Here is a 21907-nt window from a genome sequence, read left to right as displayed (position 1 = left end):
GTAGGTGCCAAAAATAATTAAATATTTGAATATGCAATTCTGCTAATTGGTTAGTCAAATAATGTCTCAATTATCCTACATGTAAACATTTTAGCCCCTAAATTATAATTTGCAAACTTGTTCAGTTTCAATTTAAGAGCAGTTTTTGCTTGATATTTTCCCTAATTAACTGAGGTTTATATTCTGTTTATATTTTTGTCTTGTAATTAGTAATTCACTGAATTTTTTTTTGGGTTGGGGGATACACACTAAAGTAGTGTAAATCTTGGGTTTTTAATGTGTTACGGTTTTCATGGCTCAGTTTTTGACATTTCTGTCCGGGCAGACTTTTTTCTATTCCCATTAGAGTTCATCTTGCATTGCCTGCTTTTAAGTGAACTGTCATAAATGTAGTGTGTTTTGAGTGTTTGGTTAAAGCTCATCTCAGTGTGTTGTGGAGAAAAAGCAAATAAAGTATTTTTTTTCCCTATTTTCCCCAATATTCACTACAGTCTTTCTCTTCCTTGAAAGCTAGTTTGTCACAGTGAAGGAAAGGCTTTCTTGCATTCATAAACCCTCTGTCCCTGAGGACTTGAAAGGAAATTCAGAGTGACACACCAAGGGAGGGAGTGTGGCAGTTCTTTAATTTCTCATGTCAAATGAGGCGTGCGTTTGGGTTGGAGGAGAAATGCTGCCTCTTCCTTCTGTAACTGATGGATTTCCCTGTGAACCTTATAACATCATCTTGAGGGGGTTTACATATATGCTAAATAGATGGGAGGCAGGGGGTGGGGGTGATAGAGATTATCGGAAAGGGTCTAGGCCTGAGATTATTTAGCCTTAGAACAATCTGTCCCTGCTGTGCTTGGGCCTTAGGGTAATGGCTGCTTCTCATACCTGCTCTGTAGTATTTCTTAGGTATCAAGAAAAATTAAAACAGGCCAGGTTAGTGGTGATAGTAATTTTTAGGTTCCATTTGTTCAACCAGAGTTGGTGCATCCTGTTTTATTTAAAATAAGCTGAAACATTTTGTAAACTCAAGAAAATTGGGTTGATTTCATTTCTGAAATCCCTGAACCACCAAGGTTTTCTCCCAAACCACCCTGCAAGTACTTAAGGTTAAATTCAGTGAAAACCCCTCAGCACCATGTGGCTGGAGATCTGCACAAAGGAATGGATTGTTTCCTTCCCAATGACTGTCATTTCTACATGTTTTATGTTTTCCTGCTACATGGGTTGTTTCTGTGTGTTCACATGTTGGTAAATAAGATCAGGGATCATTAGTTACTCAGTTTTTCCTAATAAGGTTTTAGTTCTGGCTTTGGATCCATAAATTTTGTCTTCTAGTCTTAGGAGAATACAGATGCCAGTCAGAAAAGCAGAAAAGGCCTAATTTTTGTGGAATGACTTAAGAATTTTCACAGGGAAAATATAATGAAATAAAAGCAAATATATTTGTAATTCTTGACTGTACCATTGACACAAAAACCATGTAAATGACAGAAAAAATAACTTGTGGACAAAATGTTGTCGAAGACTTGACTTGTGATAAAATAATGACAATGCTATTAAGATGCTGCCTTGGAAGCTGTGATTTGTGGTGTTCTGATTATCAGCTCTGCCTGGAGTTAGTTTGTGACACTGGCTCAGGCCTGGGAAAGAAAAGTCCTGGAAATGAGAATAGGGACCAAATAATAATCATTCCCAGTTGTGATCGCTTGATTAAAACTTAATGAGTAATCAATAAAACTATAATTACAGCAGTCTACCTTATGCCTGTAATTTGGAATACATTAAAATCGATCAAATAAGATTTAATATGTGACAATCGCAAAAAAAAAAAAGGTCCCCTTTGTGCCATTTTTATGAGGAGGTTTGCTGTACCAAATCTCTAAATCCCCACCTCAATTATTTTACAGCTCGGTTTTCATCACACACACAAAAAAGCCTTGTGAAAAGTGGAAACTGTAATTAGATCAGAAGTGGTGGGGCACGCCTGCTTTAACTCTGTAAATGCTGGTGCATCCAGGGCTTGGAGGGGGGGGGATTTTTGTTTTTGTTTTTTTTTAAGGTGCCTCTTTACTGTAGACTGCTTTCAATAATGAAATACGGACAGTTCACCATCGACCCCAACAGCATCGCCAAGGAATGTGCACCTCAAAATGAGGAGCTCTCATGGTGTGGCTTTAAACTTTGGATGAGTGCTATTTGTTGTCATCTCTGTCCTCAGCCCAAGAAGGTGAATGTATAGCACACAGAATTTTTTTTAAAAGAAAATTTTAGCAGAAAGTCAGCATATTAGTAATGGCTCAACAAATTCAGAATAACAAAAAAAATTATAAATGGTGCTGAATTTGTGAAAGAAGAAAGTTAATTGTTTTAAACCAAATTCATAGAGCTAAATGAAGTCTTTCTTTAACATAAACTTCTGCTTTCTACTTCCTTCCTGGATATGCTGATTCCAAGGACTTGGAATGATGCTGACACTCTTGCACATCATGGAATAGAAAGTTAGGAATATTCTGTTCATCTCATGTTAAAGTTTCCTCTGCTTTGGCCATTACTTTCAACAAGCATTCCTTGGGAATTTCTCAATATCACCTGGTACCACAAGATATCAGCCGTAAGCCCAATTCCAAGAGATACCTCTCTGTAACGCAAAATTTTTTTTTTCTGATGCTTAGTTTTATTTACATGTAAATAGTAGTTGTAGCTTAGATTTTATATCTTTTTAAACAGCTGTAGAATTAAATTGCATATTATCTTGCAAATAAATTCTACTATTTCCTCCTAAAAATGGCTCAAATTTGGGGCATTAAATCACATTATGGTCTGCTGGTATTCAAGTGCAGGCTCCAGGCCATTGAAAACTTGATGAGGAGGAGGGGAAGGATGGTGGAAATTCTGATGACGGTGGTGGTGGTGATGATTGTGGTGGGGGTGGTGATGGTGATTCTAATGAGGAGGAGGAAGAGAAGGATGGTAATTCTTATGCTAGCTGACATAATGTGCTTCTGGGTTTGCAAAGCCCTTTATCATCTGTCATCCCATACATCATCTCATTTGCATACACACATATACATGCATATATATATATACATATACACACACATATAAATGAAACCAATTTATGAGACTCTTGGGTAGAGTTCAAAGTGAACCCACTTTATACCAAGTTCCTCTTTGTAGCAAACAGTGTTATTAGGATAATCTTATCCACTTATTACTGAATGCGTTTACCAAAGTGAGCATTGAAAGCATTATGATATTAATGTCACTGTTTGCATCTTAAAATATCAAGTGTTCTCTTGCTTACCATTGACCTTGATAAGAAGAATCACTGACCAAGCTAATATGGGAAAGACTGACCACTGTAGACATTTTTAAAAATTAATCATGCCAAGTTTGGAAATATTCAGAAATTAATCCAGGTTAGCTCTGATCTGCAGAGTGGGTAGTATTTTGCCAAGTCCTTGTTCAGAAATATAATTGAGCTGTGGCAAAAGGTTGTTGAGAAAATGAGATTGCTGCCATTAGGACCTCCTGGAGAACGCAGAGCAGCATAGTTAGATCAGACGGAAACTCAAATTAAAACTGCAGCTGGAAATTGCTTGTAAATAAAGATGAATGGAGGCAGAAGTCTACAGATACTGCCAAGAAATTCATCATACAATTAGAAGCTGAAACAGTAAATTAGTAACTGTCAGGCTCCTAACCACCCACGTGCAAACACTTTTTGTGCATCTGAACACCCATATATTGGAAGGCGGAGTTGTACCTTGTTCTCATCTCTATTTTCTGATCTCTTATTGACCTGCTTTTTCATTCAGGACATTAGTCAAGCAATGACTTGGTGGTTATTTATTTCTTAGAAATCCTCAAGTATAAAGTATCTACCAAAAAATGACCTGCAGAACCTGAAAAATGTCTAGTCCCTTGCCCCACTTTTCCTCTCCCCCATCCCTTCTTCCCCAGGCCACTCCTCTGATTCCCTCCTCTGGCCCATACCCATATACTGCTTTTATTTCCACTCGTGTTGGATCTCCTCACTGTTTAGTGCCAGACTTAGGTTGTCCTTTAATTGATTGGAAAGAGTGGAAACTTGATTATTCAGGATGTAAGGAGTTTCCCCTCCTCTTCCCTGCATTAATTAGTGATCCTTTCTCTGTCCGGCTGATGGACTCTTTAGGTCCAGGCATGCATGAAATGCTTGTGTCCTGTGTTGGAAGTCCCCTACGCTGTTTGCAGATTCCTCAGCCGCAGAACCCTAGGGAAGAGTGGAGAAGGGCAGAGTGAAGTCTGATAGCAGGAAGCCAAGGTCAAAGCAGTGACTGGTCAGAGCAGCTGCCTTGACCCGCAGTGGACTCTCTGGCTTTGGGGCCTTCTCTTGAAGTGTGCCCATTTGGTGACAGTCACAGGAGCAAAGGCTGATAATGGGAAGGCAAGTGCTTGTTAGTCCAACATCCTCATTTTTTTAAAATTTTAATTAATTTATTTAATATATTTAGTTTTCAGCATTGATTTTCACAAGAGTTTGAATTACAAATTTTCTCCTCATTTCTACCCTCCCGCCCACTCCAAGATGGCATATATTCTGGTTGCCCTGTTCCCCAGTCAACCCTCCCTTCTGTCACCCCACTCCCCTCCTATCCCCTTTTCCCTTACTTTCTTGTAGGGCAAGATAAATTTCTATGCCCCATCACCTGTGTATCTTATTTCCTAGTTGCATGCAAAAACTTTTTTTTTTTGTTTTTGAACATCTGTTTTTAAAATTTTTGAGTTCCAAATTCTATCCCCTCTTCCCTCCCCACCCACCCTCCCTAAGAAGGCAAGCAATTCAACATAGGCCACATGCGTATCATTATGTAAAACCCTTCCACAATACTCATGTTGTGAAAGACTAACTATATTTTGCTCCTTCCTAACCTATCCCCCTTTATTGAATTTTCTCCCTTGACCTGTCCCTTTTTAAAAGTGTTTGTTTTTGATTACCTGCTCCCCCCATCTGCCCTCCCTTCTATCATACCCCCTTTTTTATCTTCTCAGTCCTTCTTTCCTGTGGGGTAAGATAACCAATTGAGTGTGTATGGTATTCCCTTCTCAGGTCAAATCTGATGAGAGCAATATTCACTCATTCCCCCTCACCTGCCTTCTCTTCTCTTCCTACAGAATTGCTTTCTCTTGCCACTTTTATGCAAGATAATTTACCCCATTCTATCTCTCCCTATCTCCCTCTCTCAATATATTCCTCTCTCATCCCTTAATTTGATTTTATTTTTTTAGATATCATCCCTTCATATTCAACTCACCCTGTGCCCTTTGTGTGTGTGTATGTGTGTATGTGTGTGTGTATATATATATATATATATATATATATATATATATATATACACACACATACACACATACACACACACACATACATACATACATACATATATATATATATATATATATATATATATATATATATATGTATGTATGTGTATTCCCTTCAGCTACCCTAATACTGAGGTCTCATGAATCATACACATCATCTTCCATGTAGAAATGTAAACAAAATAGTTCAACTTTACTAAGTCCCTTGTGATTTCTCTTTCTTGTTTACCTTTTCATGCTTCTCTTGATTCTTGTGTTTGAAAGTCAAATTTTCTATTCAGTTCTGGTCTTTTCAATGAGAAAGCTTGAAAGTCCCCTATTTTATTGAAAGTCCATATTTTGCCTTGGAGCATGATACTCAGTTTTGCTGGGTAGGTGATTCTTGGTTTTAATCCTAGCTCCATTGACCTCTGGAATATCGTATTCCAAGCCCTTCAGTCCCTTAATGTAGAAACTGCTAGATCTTGTATTATCCTGATTGTGTTTCCACAATACTCAAATACTGCTGCTTGCAGTATTTTCTCCTTGATCTGGGAGCTCAGGAATTTGGCTACAGTATTCCTAGGAGTTTTCTTTTTGAGGAAGCAATCAGTGGATTCTTTCAATTTCTATTTTACCCTCTGGCTCTAGACTATCAGGGCAGTTCTCCTTGATAATTTCTTGAAAGATGACATCTAGGCTCTTTGTTTGATCATGGCTTTCAGGTAGTCCGATAATTTTAAAGTTATCTCTCCTGGATCTATTTTCTAGGAGAGTGGTTTTTCCAGTGAGATATTTCACATTGTCTTCCACTTTTTCATTCCTTTGGTTCTGTTTTATGATATCTTAATTTTCATTAAGTCACTGGCTTCCACTTGCTCCAATCTAATTTTTAAGGTAGTATTTTCTTCAGTGGTCTTTTGGACCTCCTTTTCCATTTGGCTAATTCTGCCTTTCAAGGCATTCTTCTCCTCACTGGCTTTTTGAAGCTCTTTTGCCATTTGAGTTAGTCTGTTTTTTAAGGTGTTGTTTTCTTCAGTATATTTTTCAGTATTTTTTTGTGTCTCCTTTAGCAAGTCATTGACTTGTTTTTCATGGTTTTCTCACATCATTCTCATTTCTCATCCCAGTTTTTCCTCTACTTCTCTAACTTGCTTTTCCAAATCCTTTTTGAGTTCTTCCATGGCCTGAAACCAGTTCATGTTTTTCTTGGAGGCTTTTGATGTAGGCTCTTTGATTTTGTTGACTTCTTAGGCTGTATGTTTTGGTCTTCTTTGTCACCAAAGAAAGATTCCAAAGTCTGAGACTGAATCTGAGTGTGTTCTCGTTGCCTGGACATGATCCCAGCCAACTTACTTGACCCTTGAGTTTTTCGTCGGGGTATGACTGCTTGTAGAGTAAAGAGTACTTTGTTCCAAGCTTGAGGAGATGCGCCATTGATTTCAAGCTATTTTTATACCGCCAACTCTGCCATACCAGCATTCCTCCTCCCCCAAGAACCACCAATCTGGACCTGACTCAGATCTTAAGCTGGCTCTGTACCCCATGCTCTGATCCTCCACTTAATTCCTCCCACCAGGTGGGCCTGGGGCTGGAAGCAACTGCAGCTGTAGTTCTGTAGCTGCACCACATGTGCTACCCCCGGTGACGGTGGCCAAACCGCGAACTCCTTCTTTTACTCTGTCCCCGCAGCTTTTCCCACTAACCTTCTCTGTTGTTTTTGGTGTTTGTGGGTTGAGATGTCTGGTAACTGCCACAGCTCACTGATTCAGGGCGCTAGGGCCTGTTCTATCTGGCTTCTGGTCTGGTTGGTCCTGCTCCCACCCACGCTGGGCTCCGCTCCTCTCCGCTCCCAGCTCTAGGCGATAGACCATGCGACTGTCCTGGGCTGGAGCCCTGCTTCCCTCTGCTATTTTGTGGGTTCTGCAGTTCTAGAATTTGTTCAGAGCCTATTTTTAATAGGTTTTTGGAGGGACCTGGCTCTGTAACATCCTCATTTTACACACAAGGAAACTCAGACACAGACAAATGAAGGGATTTTCCCAGGGTCACACATGTCACCCACACCTCAGAGCTGGAATTGGAATCCATGGCCTCTGAACCCAGGGCTTTGTCCACTGTACCACACTGATGTTTAAAGCAGAATTTTCTTCTTTGAATGAGGAGTGTCATGAAGGAAAATATTGTTTTGCCCTAAATTATGCCCTAAAAAGGGCATAATTTTGAAATTAATGCCCATACTTTCTCCCTAAATACTCAGTTCCTTTGTTTACATACACTTTTGAAGAGCAAGCACATCCTAACCCATTATTCCTGAATTAGCTTTCTGTTTTATGAGAATTGCTTGTATTTTAGGACACAGTGTGTGCTATTAGTTTAGATTGCAGAAATTAAATTAATTAACTAGAGCAGTACATTTCAGTGCTTTATGTTATTTAGTCTGTGGGCAAGGGAAAAAGAAATCAGTGTTCTTTTAAGAGCAATAGGAATGAAAGCATTTTAAAATGTAGAGTTAATAACCATAAATAAAATGCATAAATATGCAGTAAGAAATATCATGTATATGTGCACGTATGTATATATTACATGTACATACACATTATATACATACATACATATGTACCAATGTATGTATGTATGTATACACATACACCTACTATACCATAATTTTGACCAAACAGGCTCAAACCAATTAGCAGACCCCAAGGATGTAAGCCTCTCTCTGTCTGGAGTTCTGCTGCCTTGGGCTTTGTTCTGTGTAGTCAGTATGCTGCCATCCAGGATCTGCTGATCTCGATTTGGTTCCCTTTCTGGTACAGCAGCGTTCGTTTGTTGAATGGATTTAACGCAGTCTCTCAGAAACAGAAGGAAGGCGAGCGATCTCTCTGTGGGATGGTGAAAGTGAATCACGTGCTGTATGTGACCTGTATGGTATCCCTTGGTAAACTGTTAGCAGAAGATATTAAGTGGAAAAGGTTAGTGTTAGTTAAAGTTAGTCAAAGGCCAGGAGTCATGGTCAGGCTCTTGCTGTCGATGTGAAGCTGCTGGTGTTTTTGATCTTGCAGTGACAGTCTGTAATGAAGCCTTGGGAGGGATTTCACTTGGGATCCTGGTGCTTTTTAAGCCCTTACAGAGCTGCTGCAGGGGCCACGACACTAGATTCTACTCAGTTGATGCAGAAGAAGTAGAAGAGATTGGTAAAGCCTTCGACCTCACGGGGATCTCCGAACGAGAGAATTGCTGCCTGTCTATAGGAGAAAAAAACATGGAGAACAGTTGCAAGGCAATATGTAAGGAAGTATGGACACTGGGGCGGATTTGGTGACATGATATGGATTGCTGGACCTCAAGTCAGGAAATGTGGCTTCGAATCTACCCACAGACATTTATTTATCTGCTGCGTGACAAGTCACTTCACCACATGGACGGATAGACAGATCCTTGATGTCCTTCTCTGAGACTGGGGCCCTGGTGTCTCTGGAGCTCTCATCAGAGGCAGGGAGAAGTGGAAGCCAGCTCCCTCTCCTTAGTGACTGTATGCATGTGAGCTGGTGCTGATGGGCATGGCCAGAGGGAGTTCCCTAGAACAATGCAATCACAGATCGTATTACAAAGTGAGGGTGATGACTCCTGTGTTCTCTGAAGACTCAGTCCGTCAATTGAGCATCAACAGGCATTTATTAGTAAGTGTGTGCTAGGCTTCAGGCATAGGAAGACAGAAGTGAGCTGGCTCCTGCTCTCCAGCCACTCCTGTTTGGTGGGCGGAGGAGGAGGGCAGGGCCTGGGCTTGTGTGCGACCACACTCACTTCGGATCACCAGGAAAGAGACAACATTCCACCCATCTTATGTCCAGTGAATGTGAAGGGCTCTCTTACTGCAAGTATGCACTTCCCCACCTGGGTTTTGTGAAATTCCATGAGTTAATGTAGCATTATGCAAAGAACACTGGCTCTGGAGCCAGAGGACTTGATTCATCTCCTCCCTTTGACCTAAGTGGCCTTAGGTAGGTCACTTGCCCTTACTGGGCCTCAGTTTCCTTATCTGTAAAATGAAGGCATTGGACTAGCTGGCCTTTGAGGTCCCTTCCATCCCTAGGTCTGACATCCTGTGATCCTGTTCTTAGTCATAGGGCTTCTCAGATGTGTACATCACTGGTGTCATTAATCAGACACTTGGCGCACAAGCGTCTGTATGGAAGGTGAGTCAGATTAATAAGAATGGTCATTCCATGACAATTAAATGCATTTCTTTCTAACCTACGGAAATAAATGAACCAAAACCTTGATTGTCTACAGAGAGAGACATGACTAACATTGTTAGAACTCATGTCCCAACATTGATTATCAGTGAAACGTGGTGCATACCCTCCATAGGTTATATAGCTTAGGTAGGATTCAGTGACTGTTATGTCTTTGGATAAGATTGCTTTTAAAAAAAACCAAACAAACCAATCTGGAGGGTCCATGCAAGAACAAAGTGAAAGCTGAATCTTTTTCAGACCACAAGATGGCACTCTTGTCACACACATGTACCATGTAACTGCTACACGCCCAGGTTTTGGTTTAACATTGATTGAAAAAATGAGGTTTTGTTTTCATTTTTTTAGACGATCTTTAATTTGGAGATCTGCCCTCCGGATCAATTAAATAAGAATGAATGTGACGGAAACTTCAGAAGCAGTATACAGAGGATAATCAATACGGAATGCTAAATGACTGAGGTTGAATGCAAAGATATCTCTCTTTTCTAAAAGCTATTAACAGCATGCTGTTAAGAGTTGCTGCCTGCTCCTCAAGGCTTATTCTGCAAAGGATAAAGCATTTTGTACTTCTGATCAGATGACTTTTTGATTGAATATACGAAATATAATTACTAAAATGATCCTCTTGAAATCTTGGATTTTTTTTTTGGCCTGGACTTATAATTACATTGACATAGAAGACTCCTACCTAGTAAATCTCCCCTCTACCAATGTAGATCAGCGCTTGCCCTGTGACTTAATTTTAGACAATTGTTTGGTACATTGAAAATCTTAAGTGGCCTGCCCACAGTCACACTGCTGATATGTGTCAGAAGTGGGACTTGGAGCCAGGTCTTCCAGACCTCAAGGGCAACTCTCTATTCACTATATCGTGCTTCCAGGGAAGAAGTATCCAGATTGCTAAGCTTTTTAATCCTACTAGTGATGTAGGATATATGTTATACGTACACACATAGCTAGCTAGTAGTGATCCTGCATGGTGAGAAAGGATATGTGTTCTGTGTGTAGAATATGCCCGTTTCTATCTTGGCTTCTTAGATAAATAACAAGAGTGACTCTGGGCCAGTCATTGAACCTCTTGGTGTCTCGGATCATTGTGACATGATCAGTTCTCACTTTCAAGGGGGTATTGCAGAGGCAAATGATACTTGAGTTACCATGGTGGTAGATCCAAGGATTCCTCAGTAGATACAATTTAACCTCTATTTTAGCCAAGCTTTTGGCATAGCCACTCATGCTCTTCTTATGAACAAACCAGAAAGAGGGGGGCTAGATAGTAGCAGAGGTAGGTGGATTGGGAGTTGGTTGAATGCTTGGATGCAAAGAGTAGCTTTTAATGGTGTGATACTAATTTAGTAGGGGATTCTAGAGCTGAGGTTTCCAGGGGTCTGTGGTTGGCCTAGTGATCTTCAACATTTTGATTACTGACTTAGATAAAGGCATAGGTGACATGTTTATCTTATTTGCAGATTAAACAAAATTAAGAGGGCACATTGAGCAGCAAAATCAGGATCAAGAGGACTTGACAGGCTAGAATATTGCTTGAAATCCAATTCAATGAATTTGAATAGGCTTGAGTTTAAAAAAAAAAACTTCATGAGTTGTTAGAAACATACTTACATTGTCTAGGAATAAACAAGAGTCATTGGGAAGCCAGGAACGTTTTAATTATAATTTACATTTATTCCCCTTGAATAAATGGGTACCTTCCCTGAACAGAGTACAGGAGAAAGTACAAAGGACTCAGATGGACAACGTCCATCCATGGCTCCTAGTTCTGATCCCTCTGTGATAGGACAATCCTTCAGATACTTGAAATATCAGAAGACACTGAGGCTATCCATCATCTCTGCCGCACCCATTGCCCCTCCAATCTTCTCTTCTCCAGGCTATAAATATCCTGAATTTCTTTAAGTAATACTCATATGGTATGGTATCAAGGTTCTTCACCATCTTGATCACCCTCTTTTGGATGTGCCCCAGCTTATCAACATCTGAGTCCTTTGTGATTCTATGATTCTTTAGGGAAATGTCATTAATAGTATGGGATATTTTTGTGAATTATTCCAAATTGTTTGGAAAAAAAGTATTTATTTATTATTTGAAGTACCCTGGAGATTGGCACATCTTATAGAAGCAGGAAACTGTTGGCAGTGCACCTCTAGGCCTGACAATTTCAGTTCTCTAAGTGACTTAATCTCATCTGAGAAATCGGGCAGTTTGCTTTCTTTGTGGTTCTTGAGAGTCGAGTTTTCTGATTAGCAGCCTGTTTGCCTGTTTTGTTATTTTCCATATCTTATATATGCAAAGGAAAACTTGGCATGTGCAATAAGTCACAGTGAATTCTCCTATTTTTTGAAAATATCTATACCAAAGTATATAAAAGTCTTTATCAGTTTTGTCATTTACCAGCGTTTCAAATCTAAAATTCCATCATAGGGGAGGTGCTATGAGTAGTCCTAACAAAGGAAAATACAGATTGACTCAATGATAAATAAATAAGGATGCTTGTGTTTCTTTTTAGAAAGTTCTACGTTTCTTTTATTTTTGTAGAATTTAGCATATAAATTTAGGATGCTTCCCACAGTGGAGCCCAGATCTTTTGAGTGAAGGGTGCTCTGAAGAATGCATTTACCGATAGACCTACAGGTGACATTACCGCTATTCCCTTTCATAGAGCTGTAGTGCTATAACATGCTTTTGTTCTTGTGCAGTGAAATATTCCCTCCTAGCTCAAATTCAAATCTGAGAAAGATCAGAGTTAATAGAAAACAAAATGGAAGGCGCCGAAGGTATCTGGAGAAAATAGATAGGGGCATTACTTTGTAGCCTCTCTCTTCGACCAGAATTGCAGACCCACAGAAGTCAGGAAGCCATGCTGGGTGCTTTGTACCCTTTTGCTTGGTTGTACTGTTTTTCATCTGAGAACCTTTTTAAAGTTTCCCTTCCGCCTATGTATTTTTAAGGAATAAAAACCTAACGTAAGGACATGGAAGGTTATGAAGCATGAAGTTCTATAAATATTTATGCCAAACCACTAAAGTCGACAATTCCTATTTTCTTGACATATTGGGGTCATTCGTCACTTTTGACCCTTAGAATTGAAAAGTCCATGGTGGTGTACCTTTTTGAGAACGGATTTTAGTTATCAGGAGCTGCCTTGTTAGGGTCATAGGAGTTTCAGCAGACTTAATTTCCTATTGCAGTTACTAATAGGGGCTTTAAAGTTTAGACAGTGTTATCAAAAGTGAGGGTGTTGTGGTCTTGTTTGTTTTTTTTTTTTTACTCCAGGCCATATCGTGATGAGCTGGTTAATCTAATTTCATAATCTTTCTCTTTACTGTGCTTTGTTATTGTTGTTGTAAATATGCTCTTCTAAGTGTGACAGCTGAAAATCACTATTTTGAATCTGGTCTTTCACACTAGTGCCTGTCCTTTTGCTGTTCCAGCTCAATGAAGATGTATTGTTCTTGAGTGGTTCCTACCACTGTTTAAACAACTGGTTGATTATATCCATTTTAAGAATTTTGGATGACTACTTAAATCATTTTTGTAGGTGCTACATTGTTATTGAGGCTTTTCTCTTTCTGTTCGGAAATAAAGGGAGCCATTTTATTGCGTTTTAATCAGACTTTTGCCAGTTGATCACTAAGGTTTGCTGCAAAAATTAGTGCTTGTTGTTGTTTGTCCTTTGTTCTCAAAGAGGACCAATAACATCACAAGGGTCATCTTTTGACTAGCCCGTGAATTGGATTTAAGTGAGGCAGAGCTGCATCAAGTCCTCAGCCTTACTCTCTTCTTCAGTGGCACCAAAGTCTACTATTTACACAGGATCATAAGATGATAGTTTTAGATCTGGAAGGGGCCATTTGGAATCAGCCCTTCATTTTACAGAAGAACAGAGGAAATGCTTAATCACTTTTTGAATGAATGAATGAAATTAAGATTATAATATTTTAGGAGAATCAAGTAGGGATTAAGAAGGCAAATAGTAAAATAGCTTTAATTTATAATAAATTACGGTTTGTTGCACTTGCCAGTATAACCCTCTGTAATGTTCTAGGTATGTGGCATGAGTCAGTCTCCCATCAATGATTTACCTGCTGTACTCTGTGCCACTTCCAACGGTATTTATCATGGAACAAATGAGACTCGGGACATTGTCTTTTAGAAAGTTGATGGACCCAGGTTGAGAAGACAAGATACTTCAACTTCTCTGTTTCCAGCATTTTTCGAATACCTAATGATTGGTACCAGTGAAATTGATGATGGAGGCTATGCCTTTGAGATTTACAGTTTTGAAAAGAAAAGTCATAGACATATAAGGGGCAGCTGGGTGGTGAAGTGGATAGAGCACTGGGCCTGGAGTCATGAAGACCTGAGTTCAAATCCTATGTCAGACTCTTACTAGCTGTGTGACCCTGGGCAATCACTTAACCTTGTTTGCTTCAGTTTCTTCATCTGTAAAATGAAGTGGAGAAGCTAATGGCAAACCACTCCAATATCCTTGACAAGAAAACCCCAGATGAAATCAAGAAGAGTGAACAACAAGATATATAAAATAATCAGAGTCTCCTGAGGCCATAAGCAATCAAATGCCAAATGGTACATTGAAGCTTATTAAGTGCTGTTGAAATTGAGATTTAGGAGAGAGAACAAAATATGGGGCACTTTGAGTTTGCATTTTTAAATTAAATTAAGTTTTTTGTGGAGGTGCTATGCTAAACTATTCCTGTATTATTCCAGTTTAGTAAGAAATCATTAAGCTTGTATTAAGTGCTTGCTGTGTATCAGGCACTTTGATATGTGTTACACATGCAAAGAAAAAGCAAAAATTAATCCTGTCCTCGAGGAGCTTCTAATGGGGCAGAGAACATGTACATAAATAGGTACATATAAGATAAATGGAAATAAATGGAAGGTCATCTCTGGGGAGAAGGCCTTAGCTGCTGGGGGAATGGGGAAAAGTCTCCTGGAGATTATTGTAGGCATGGAAAAGTATCTGGTATTGCTGGAGTATGAGGGTCCAGATATTTTCTTTGAATTTATCATGTGTTTCTGTTTACCTACAGTGTAAAACTACAAAAATAAATTAGGTAAGAGACAGTATTTTAAGTCATACATAGGTGTTTTGTTCTGATTTTTTTTTTTAATCTGATGGGCTAAAAATACTGTGATTCATTGAATAGTACCCACTCAGTCCCAGAGGATGGAATTAGGAGCAATTGATAGAATTGAAAGGAGGATAGATTTCAGGCTGAATGTCAGGACAGACTTCCTAATGATTTCAACTATCTAAAGTTAGAGGGCCCCCCTTGGGAAACGGGAGTGCCCTTTTATGTCACTGCAGGTATTGAAGCAGTGGCTGAATGAGCACTTGTCTGACATGATGTGCCAGGAATTCCCTGTTGAAATACAGGGTGCACCGCACAGCCTCTCAGGTCCCTTATAACTCTGAAATGCCCTTGCCCCATGGGGCTGATTTGCACGTGGGGAATCCTCATTTCCATGGCCCTTTATCTGCCTTTATTCCTTCCTCAGCCAACAGGCTAACAGTTGCCTGTCTTTAAGGGCCTGGGGGAAGCCGATAACTTCCTTTATTACTTGGTAAAGATTTGTATCTTTTACTTGGGCAAGTCAGAATGACTATAAGGCAGTAGGGGATTTCTTCCAGGCTCAAGGTGAGTTTTTGGTCCCAAGCTCTTAGAACACCTAGGCTTTTGGTGACTACATTTTCTGAACCAAAAAGTGAGACATAGGATGTGACCAATGTTATTTCTTTTTGTAAATCCTCATTAATAGAGCTTGCTTTCTTTCTCTCCCTCCCTCCCTCTCTCTTTCCCTCCTCTCTCTCTGTCTCTGTCTCTCTCTCTGTCTATCTCTTTCTGTATCTCTCTCTCTGTCCCTCTCTGTCATTGGGTCATAATATTAAAAGAACAAAATACCTGAAAGGTATTCATTTTTAGCAGCCTGTAGTCTGTATACTTTTGCTCTCTTCAGAAGTTTGTTTTTGTCAAGTTTCTCTGTCCTTTGAAGATATGTGAATAATTGCTAACATTTGAGAATGCAACATTTTTTGTTTCCAACACGAAACTGTTGTTTTATAGAGCTTGTGTCCATGTCCTCTCATATACATTGCTGTCTTATAACTTCTAAAAAAAGATACCTTTATGATTTTCAAAGTCCACTATTACAGATTTGGTTTTTGTTTTTACTCATGGGCATAGGGAAGGGAACTGTGATTTCCCTGGTTTCCCTCACCAAATACATGCTGGCCCTTACTCCAGATTTTCCAGTCTTAGAGAGTTGCCTAGAGCAGAGATGTCAAACTGGCACTTTGTGGCTGCCACACCCCCAGGTCTGCTGATTAAAATGCAATTGGAAAATGCTTAACAAAAATCAATAAAAATACAGTACACCATAGATGGTGTTCATTTGTGGTTTTCTAAGTCAATGCCATAAGTCAATATTTGAGTTTAACCCCACTGGTCTAAAAGAGCGAGAGGTAAAATTCCTTGCCCATGGTCACTGTCAGTATATGTCAGAGATGATAGGACTGGACTCTAGCCCTTCCTGACTCAGAGACCAGCTCTCCTTCCACTGTGATACATGAAGCATTCGGTAAAATGCCTGTTGAATGAATGAATTTTTATTGAAATGCTATCTTTTTGTCATGCGGTGACCTCATTTTTTATGGTTAATACAAATTTCTCAAGATAAGATGTTACATAGGTGCATCCATTTTTTTTAGGTGGCCTGTTTAATCCGTGTTCCTTCAGAAGTTGTTAAACAGAGGGCGCAGGTGTCTGCTGCTTCTGGGACATTTCACATTTTTTCCAACATCCTGTGTCAAGAGGTAAGATCTGCTTTTGTACAATGATCTTCTCTGAAGGCAGTGTAAGCAGTTATCTGGCAGGTTGGTGAATCTTAGTGACACACATGAGTTCCCTGCATGTCCTTCCTCTCCATACGTTTAGTAGGTCTCACCATCATGAAATACTAGGCCTCCTAGTTAGTGGCTGCGTTTGACTGCCTGGGAACTGGCATCAGTACCCACACTAGGAAGTTGTTTATGCATCGTGCCTCTATGACCCATTAGTGCTCAGCCTTAAATTTGTTCTGTTAAAAAAAAAATTAGCAGTGCTGTTTGTTTTTACCCCACAATCAGTTCCCGGTGTGTGGCCACCCCACCACTGAATTTCCACCTTTTTATAAAGATGATTGTTAAGCAGAATCAACTGGCAAAATAGCCTTGTCTGATGGTATATGCAGGATTCTGTTCCTGTAGTACCCCACCTCTTCTAGTGAGGAGAGGAGTGCTTCCTTATTACAGATCATTCTTCCTGACAATGAGTCTTGGGGATATTTGGTAGCTGAAATTACACTCAAGAGCACCTGGACTTGCCAGCTTTTTGCCTGTATAGCAAGTAATAGCATCATCATCATGCTGGTATGGTCTTCTGTGCACTCTTTCTGGAGGTCTGCATGAACAACTCTTAAAAGACAATTAAAGTGGAAGTTTCTAGGAGTCCAAGAAATGATATTTTCTAATTGAACTGCTAAGGGAATTATTTAGAAAAGAAGTGATTATTACCATCCGCTTCTCACCTGAGGAAGAGGTCACAGAGTTTTTAATTACAGAAATAAGAGCTGTCCATTGGAGAGCTCGTGCTGACTCCCATAGACAGCAGAGCAGGGGAATCAGGACTCCGCTGGGAAAGGCTGTAGTTAATCATTACATTAAGGGGAGATGATTTAGTCGTGCATCTGTGTGCCATCTTCTGGTTCAGACTGGGGGGTATAATTTCATTTTTATGTGAATGAAAAATTGCTACTCTGTGAGTATTTACATTTGGAAATGTTTCTCTTTTAAAGTATCTCAAGTGCTCCTTCTAGTAATTACCCACAGAGAAGAGGAAATGTCAAATAACAGAAACAATAACGAGAGGCCTTTGAGCGCTCCAGCAACATCACCAGCAAAGCGCCTACTTTGACGGGTGTTACCCTACTTCTGAGCGGAGGCTCCACCCTAGGGGTCCCCAGAGGGAGACACCCACTTTCTACCTAGGGTGCTTCTCTTACATAGGCTGTAGAGCTCAGGGCTCGGAATGGGTAGAATCACAGTGCATGGAATGTCATTTAAAGATTGTCTTGGCTCGTAGAATTTCCTTCTAGTGAAAGCCTCTCCGTGTCTTTGTTACAGGGCATCCTGGGGCTGTATCGTGGCTATAAAAGCACTGTTTTAAGAGAGGTAAGCCACTTACTGTCAGAGGCCACAGTCATTGTAAAGACAAAAATCTGATGACCCTTGTTCAGTAACACTGAAGGTCACAACAGAAGTGTGCATTTGTGATACTTGATAACTATTCTTGCTGCCAACCTTTAGTCTTATTCCCGGGACAATCTGGTCTTCTCCAATGATGATGGTGATGATGGTGATGTAGTTGTTGGTGATGATGATGATGGTGGTGATGATGACAACTTTTACTCGGAAGTCTCTCCCTGCTTTGTGGAGCACTTTTCTCTTTGTTTTCCCCTTTGGTCTTCAGAACAGCCCTGAAAGTTGGGCAGAATCGATGTCCTGATCATTCTTCATTCGAGGCTGGGGGAGGTTATGATTTTCCCGTAGTTGGACAGCTAATTAATTAGCGGTAGACAAATCTGGACCTAGATCTCAGGTCCTTTGCTTCCTAACCCTTTGTGATGGGTCCCGCTATGTCCGTTTGTCCTAAGAGGAAGTTTTGGTTGGAAAGCTGCAGAATCATATATTAAGAGAAAGACTGTCTTTGTGTAACCGCTTCATTCAGAATGGGTGATTTTTTTAATATTTCCATTTATTATTCATTTTTGGCATTCTTTTCTTTTTAGACAAGTTTCAGATTCTTTCCCTCCTTTCCACCCCTCCCCCACCCACTGAGAAGACAAGCAGTATATCAATTATACACATTAAATCATGCAAAACACATTTCTACATTAGCCATATCTTTTTTAAAACCAAGAAAAATAAAGAAAGTGGGAAAATTATACTTCAGTTTGCACTCTGAGTTCTTCACTTCTCTCTCTGGAGGCAGATAGCATTTTTCTATCATGAGCCCTTTGGGATAGTCTTGGATCATTGTATTGATCAGAGTAGCCAAGTATTTTACAATCAGTCATCATTACAACGTTACTATTACTGTGCACAATGACCTCCTGGTTCTTCTCACTTTACTTTGCACCAGTTCATGTAGAGGTTGCTGTTTTTTCCTGAAACCATCCCCCTTGTCATTTCCTATAGCTCAGTAGTATTTTGTTAGTATTATGTCACTTCTTATAGCATAGTAGTGTTCCATCACAATCATATGCCACAGCTTGTTCAGCCTTTCCCCCGTGATGGGCATCCCCTCAATTTCCAATTCTTTGCCACCACAGAAAGAACTGCTATGAATATTTTTGTACATGTAGGTCCTTTCCCCTTTTCTTTGATCTCTTTGGTATACAGACCTAGTCGTGGCATTGCTGTGTCAAACTGTGTCACAGTTTTATAGTCCTCTCGGCCCAGTTCCAGATTGTTCCCCAAAATGGTTGGACCAATTCACTCCTTGCCAGCAGTTCGTTAACGTAGCTCTTTTCCCTTATCCCCTCCAGCATTTGTCATTTCTGATACATCTGATACATCAGGGATGTTTTAATTTGCATCAATAATAATTTAGAGCATTTTTTCATATGACTAGATAGCTTGATTTCCAGAATGGGTGATCTTCTAACAATCTCTTAACTTATATACTGCTGTAAAATTTACAAAGAGTTTTCAGTGATTCTTTCTCATTTGGTGCTCCCAACATTCCTACTAGGAAGGTATTAGAAGGAAACAGCCTTAGAGTCCCAGGTCATGTGGTAAATGGCAAAATGGGAACTTGAATGGAGGACTTTTGACCCAACACCCCCAAGGCTTCTTCCAAAAGAAGTCTAGGTTAGAGAGGAGAGCTCGTCTGATATTTAATTAGGGGCAGGATGTCAAGTAAGAAAAATAGCAAAGTATAGGGGAGATAACACTGGCCTTCGAACCAGAAGAGAGCTAAATTTGGATTCAGCTTTGTGACTCTCTAGTTACCTAATTCTGGGGCAAATCACTTGATTTCTCTGGGCCTGAAAGGGCCTTTCTATCTCTAAACTTAATGAACCACAGTTACTATCAAAGACAACATTTATACATGATTAACAATATAAAGGAATTCACAAAGAGCAAGGAATATGTTCTGCATGGCAGTATATAAAAATTTTCCCCTTTTAATGAAAAATGTAAAGTTCCCCAACTTATAAGTAGATACTCAAGGAAACAATTTTTATGTCATAGATGAGCCCATTTTAAACATTAAACATTCAATTTCAAGTCACGGCCATAGGCAGATGCCTTCTAGGTACCAAGAACCATGCTTGATGCCAAGCATTCCATACCTTCCAGGGCCTACATTCTGCTTGCAGAAACAACATGTACATAGATAAGTAAACACAACATGTAGTAGAGGATAATTTGGGGGACAGGAGGAGATGAACACTAATAGCTGGGCTGATCAGGAAAGGCTTCCTGGAGGAGGTAGTACCTGGCACGTGCCTCAGGGATTCTGGGAGGAAGAGGAGAAGGAGAGCATTCCAGGCTTAAGAAGCAGCTTTTGCAGAAGTTCAGAGATTTTTGGAAGATGGATGGTCATGTATGAGGATCGGCAAGAAGGTCTGGATGGCTGGAGCAGATGGCATGAGGGTCTGGTAGTGTGAGATCAGTCAGGAAAGAGCGAGAGGAGCTGAGCTTTGAAGTGCTTTAAATGCCAAATCCAAGAGTTTGCATTTGAGCCTGCAAGCGAGAGGAGCCACTGAAACTTGGTGAGCAGCTGCATGACATGGTCAGAGCTGTGCTCTAAGAAGGTCATTTTGGCAGCAGTGTGGAGGGGAGAGCCTCGGAGCAGGGAGGAAGGTGATAAGGCGGGCCAGAGTAGGGCCCTGTGACTGAGCAGGTGAGAAAAGGGCACGGACAGAGCCCAGACTGGGACCACCTAGGAATTTTGTAAATTTGTGGGAGGGTAAAGGAGAGCTGATGGACAGACAGGACTATTGATGGCCTCTGGGTCATTTATATCAGGAAATGTTTGTATTATAGCGTATCTTCTGTACTCTTTGCAAGTGTAATTTGAGAACCCGAATAATAGTGGCACCCTCTGCAGAAACGGGGAAATCAGGAAAAGGGTGAATTTGGGGGAGAAAAGGTGAGACATTTTTTAGGTATGTTGAATTTGAGACGCCTCTGGCATCTCCGGGTAGAGATGTCCAGTAGCTACTTGGTGATATGAGATTGCCACTCAGGAGACAGATGAGGGTTGGATACCTAGATCAGGCAGTCATCTGCAGAGGGATGAAAATTGAACCGAGGGAAGCTGAGGAGATCACCAAGAACGAGAAGATTAAAAGGCCTGGGACAGAGCACTGAAGGCTAGCCAAGCAGAGGGGTCAATGACCCCAGTGAAGGAGACTGAGAAGAAGCGGTCAGACAAGTAGTAAGAAAACCTGGGGAATCAGTGCTGGGAGTTGCCTGGGGGAGGGGGTGGGCAAGAAGGGAGCCTGAGAACAGGCCTTTGGATTGCACAGATGAGGAGGAAGCCCAGAATTGAATGGGGTCTGAGGCAATGGAGGCGGAGGAGAATTTGACTGAGAAAGGGAGGCAAGATACAGGGGAAATAGGAGGGTCCAGTGAAGAATGGATGAGGAAAAAAGCTGATGGGGGAGACATACAGGGAAGGAACATGGCATTATTTGAATATGAGGCTATTCTACTTGTTGAGTCCAGCTACTTAATGTTTTAATTTCAGTAGTTTTGAGATTATCTGTTCAGTTTCTTTCCTGTGTAGCTTTCATTTAGGCACATAATGCTATTTATTGCCCATTACTTCTTGAAGACATCAGGTTGGAATGTAATTTGCCAGTGGCTACTGTTTTAAGGACCCCACAAATAAGAATGTAAGCCTTTATTTTATAAAGCTCTGCTTTGTAACCCAGATCATTTTGTATTCAGGATTCCTTTGAGACAGAAACATTTTCATTTATCAATTCCGTTTTTCATTGATCTAAAGGAAAACTATTTTTCTGCATTTACAGAAGAAAATGAACTTGTATAAAATCAGGATACTCAGACTCAGGGAGGGCTTTTGTTTTCTTTGATCACAAAGCATTGTCTTCTTCACACTATAGAAGAATATTTACATGTCATTTTAAAAGAGTCTTTGAGAGAGTTGCATTAGAAACAATACTTAATTAACCAGTGTTGGCAAAAGCCTTTG

General features: G+C 40.2%; 1 protein-coding gene across 1 annotated transcript in view; it reads left to right on the top strand.

Moving 5' to 3' along the window:
• Positions 1 to 21907, top strand: part of SLC25A26 (solute carrier family 25 member 26) — a 165010-nt gene that overhangs the window by 17157 nt on the left and 125946 nt on the right. The window contains exons 4-5 of the mRNA XM_036739426.1: positions 16351 to 16455; positions 17803 to 17850. Of these exons, the coding sequence (XP_036595321.1) occupies positions 16351 to 16455; positions 17803 to 17850 (153 nt within the window). The remainder of the gene's footprint in view (positions 1 to 16350; positions 16456 to 17802; positions 17851 to 21907) is intronic.

Source organism: Trichosurus vulpecula, chromosome 9 (genome assembly GCF_011100635.1).
Source record: "Trichosurus vulpecula isolate mTriVul1 chromosome 9, mTriVul1.pri, whole genome shotgun sequence".
NCBI lineage: Eukaryota > Metazoa > Chordata > Mammalia > Diprotodontia > Phalangeridae > Trichosurus > Trichosurus vulpecula.
Note: the sequence above shows the minus strand (reverse complement) of the source record. Positions and strands in the feature narration are given on the sequence as shown.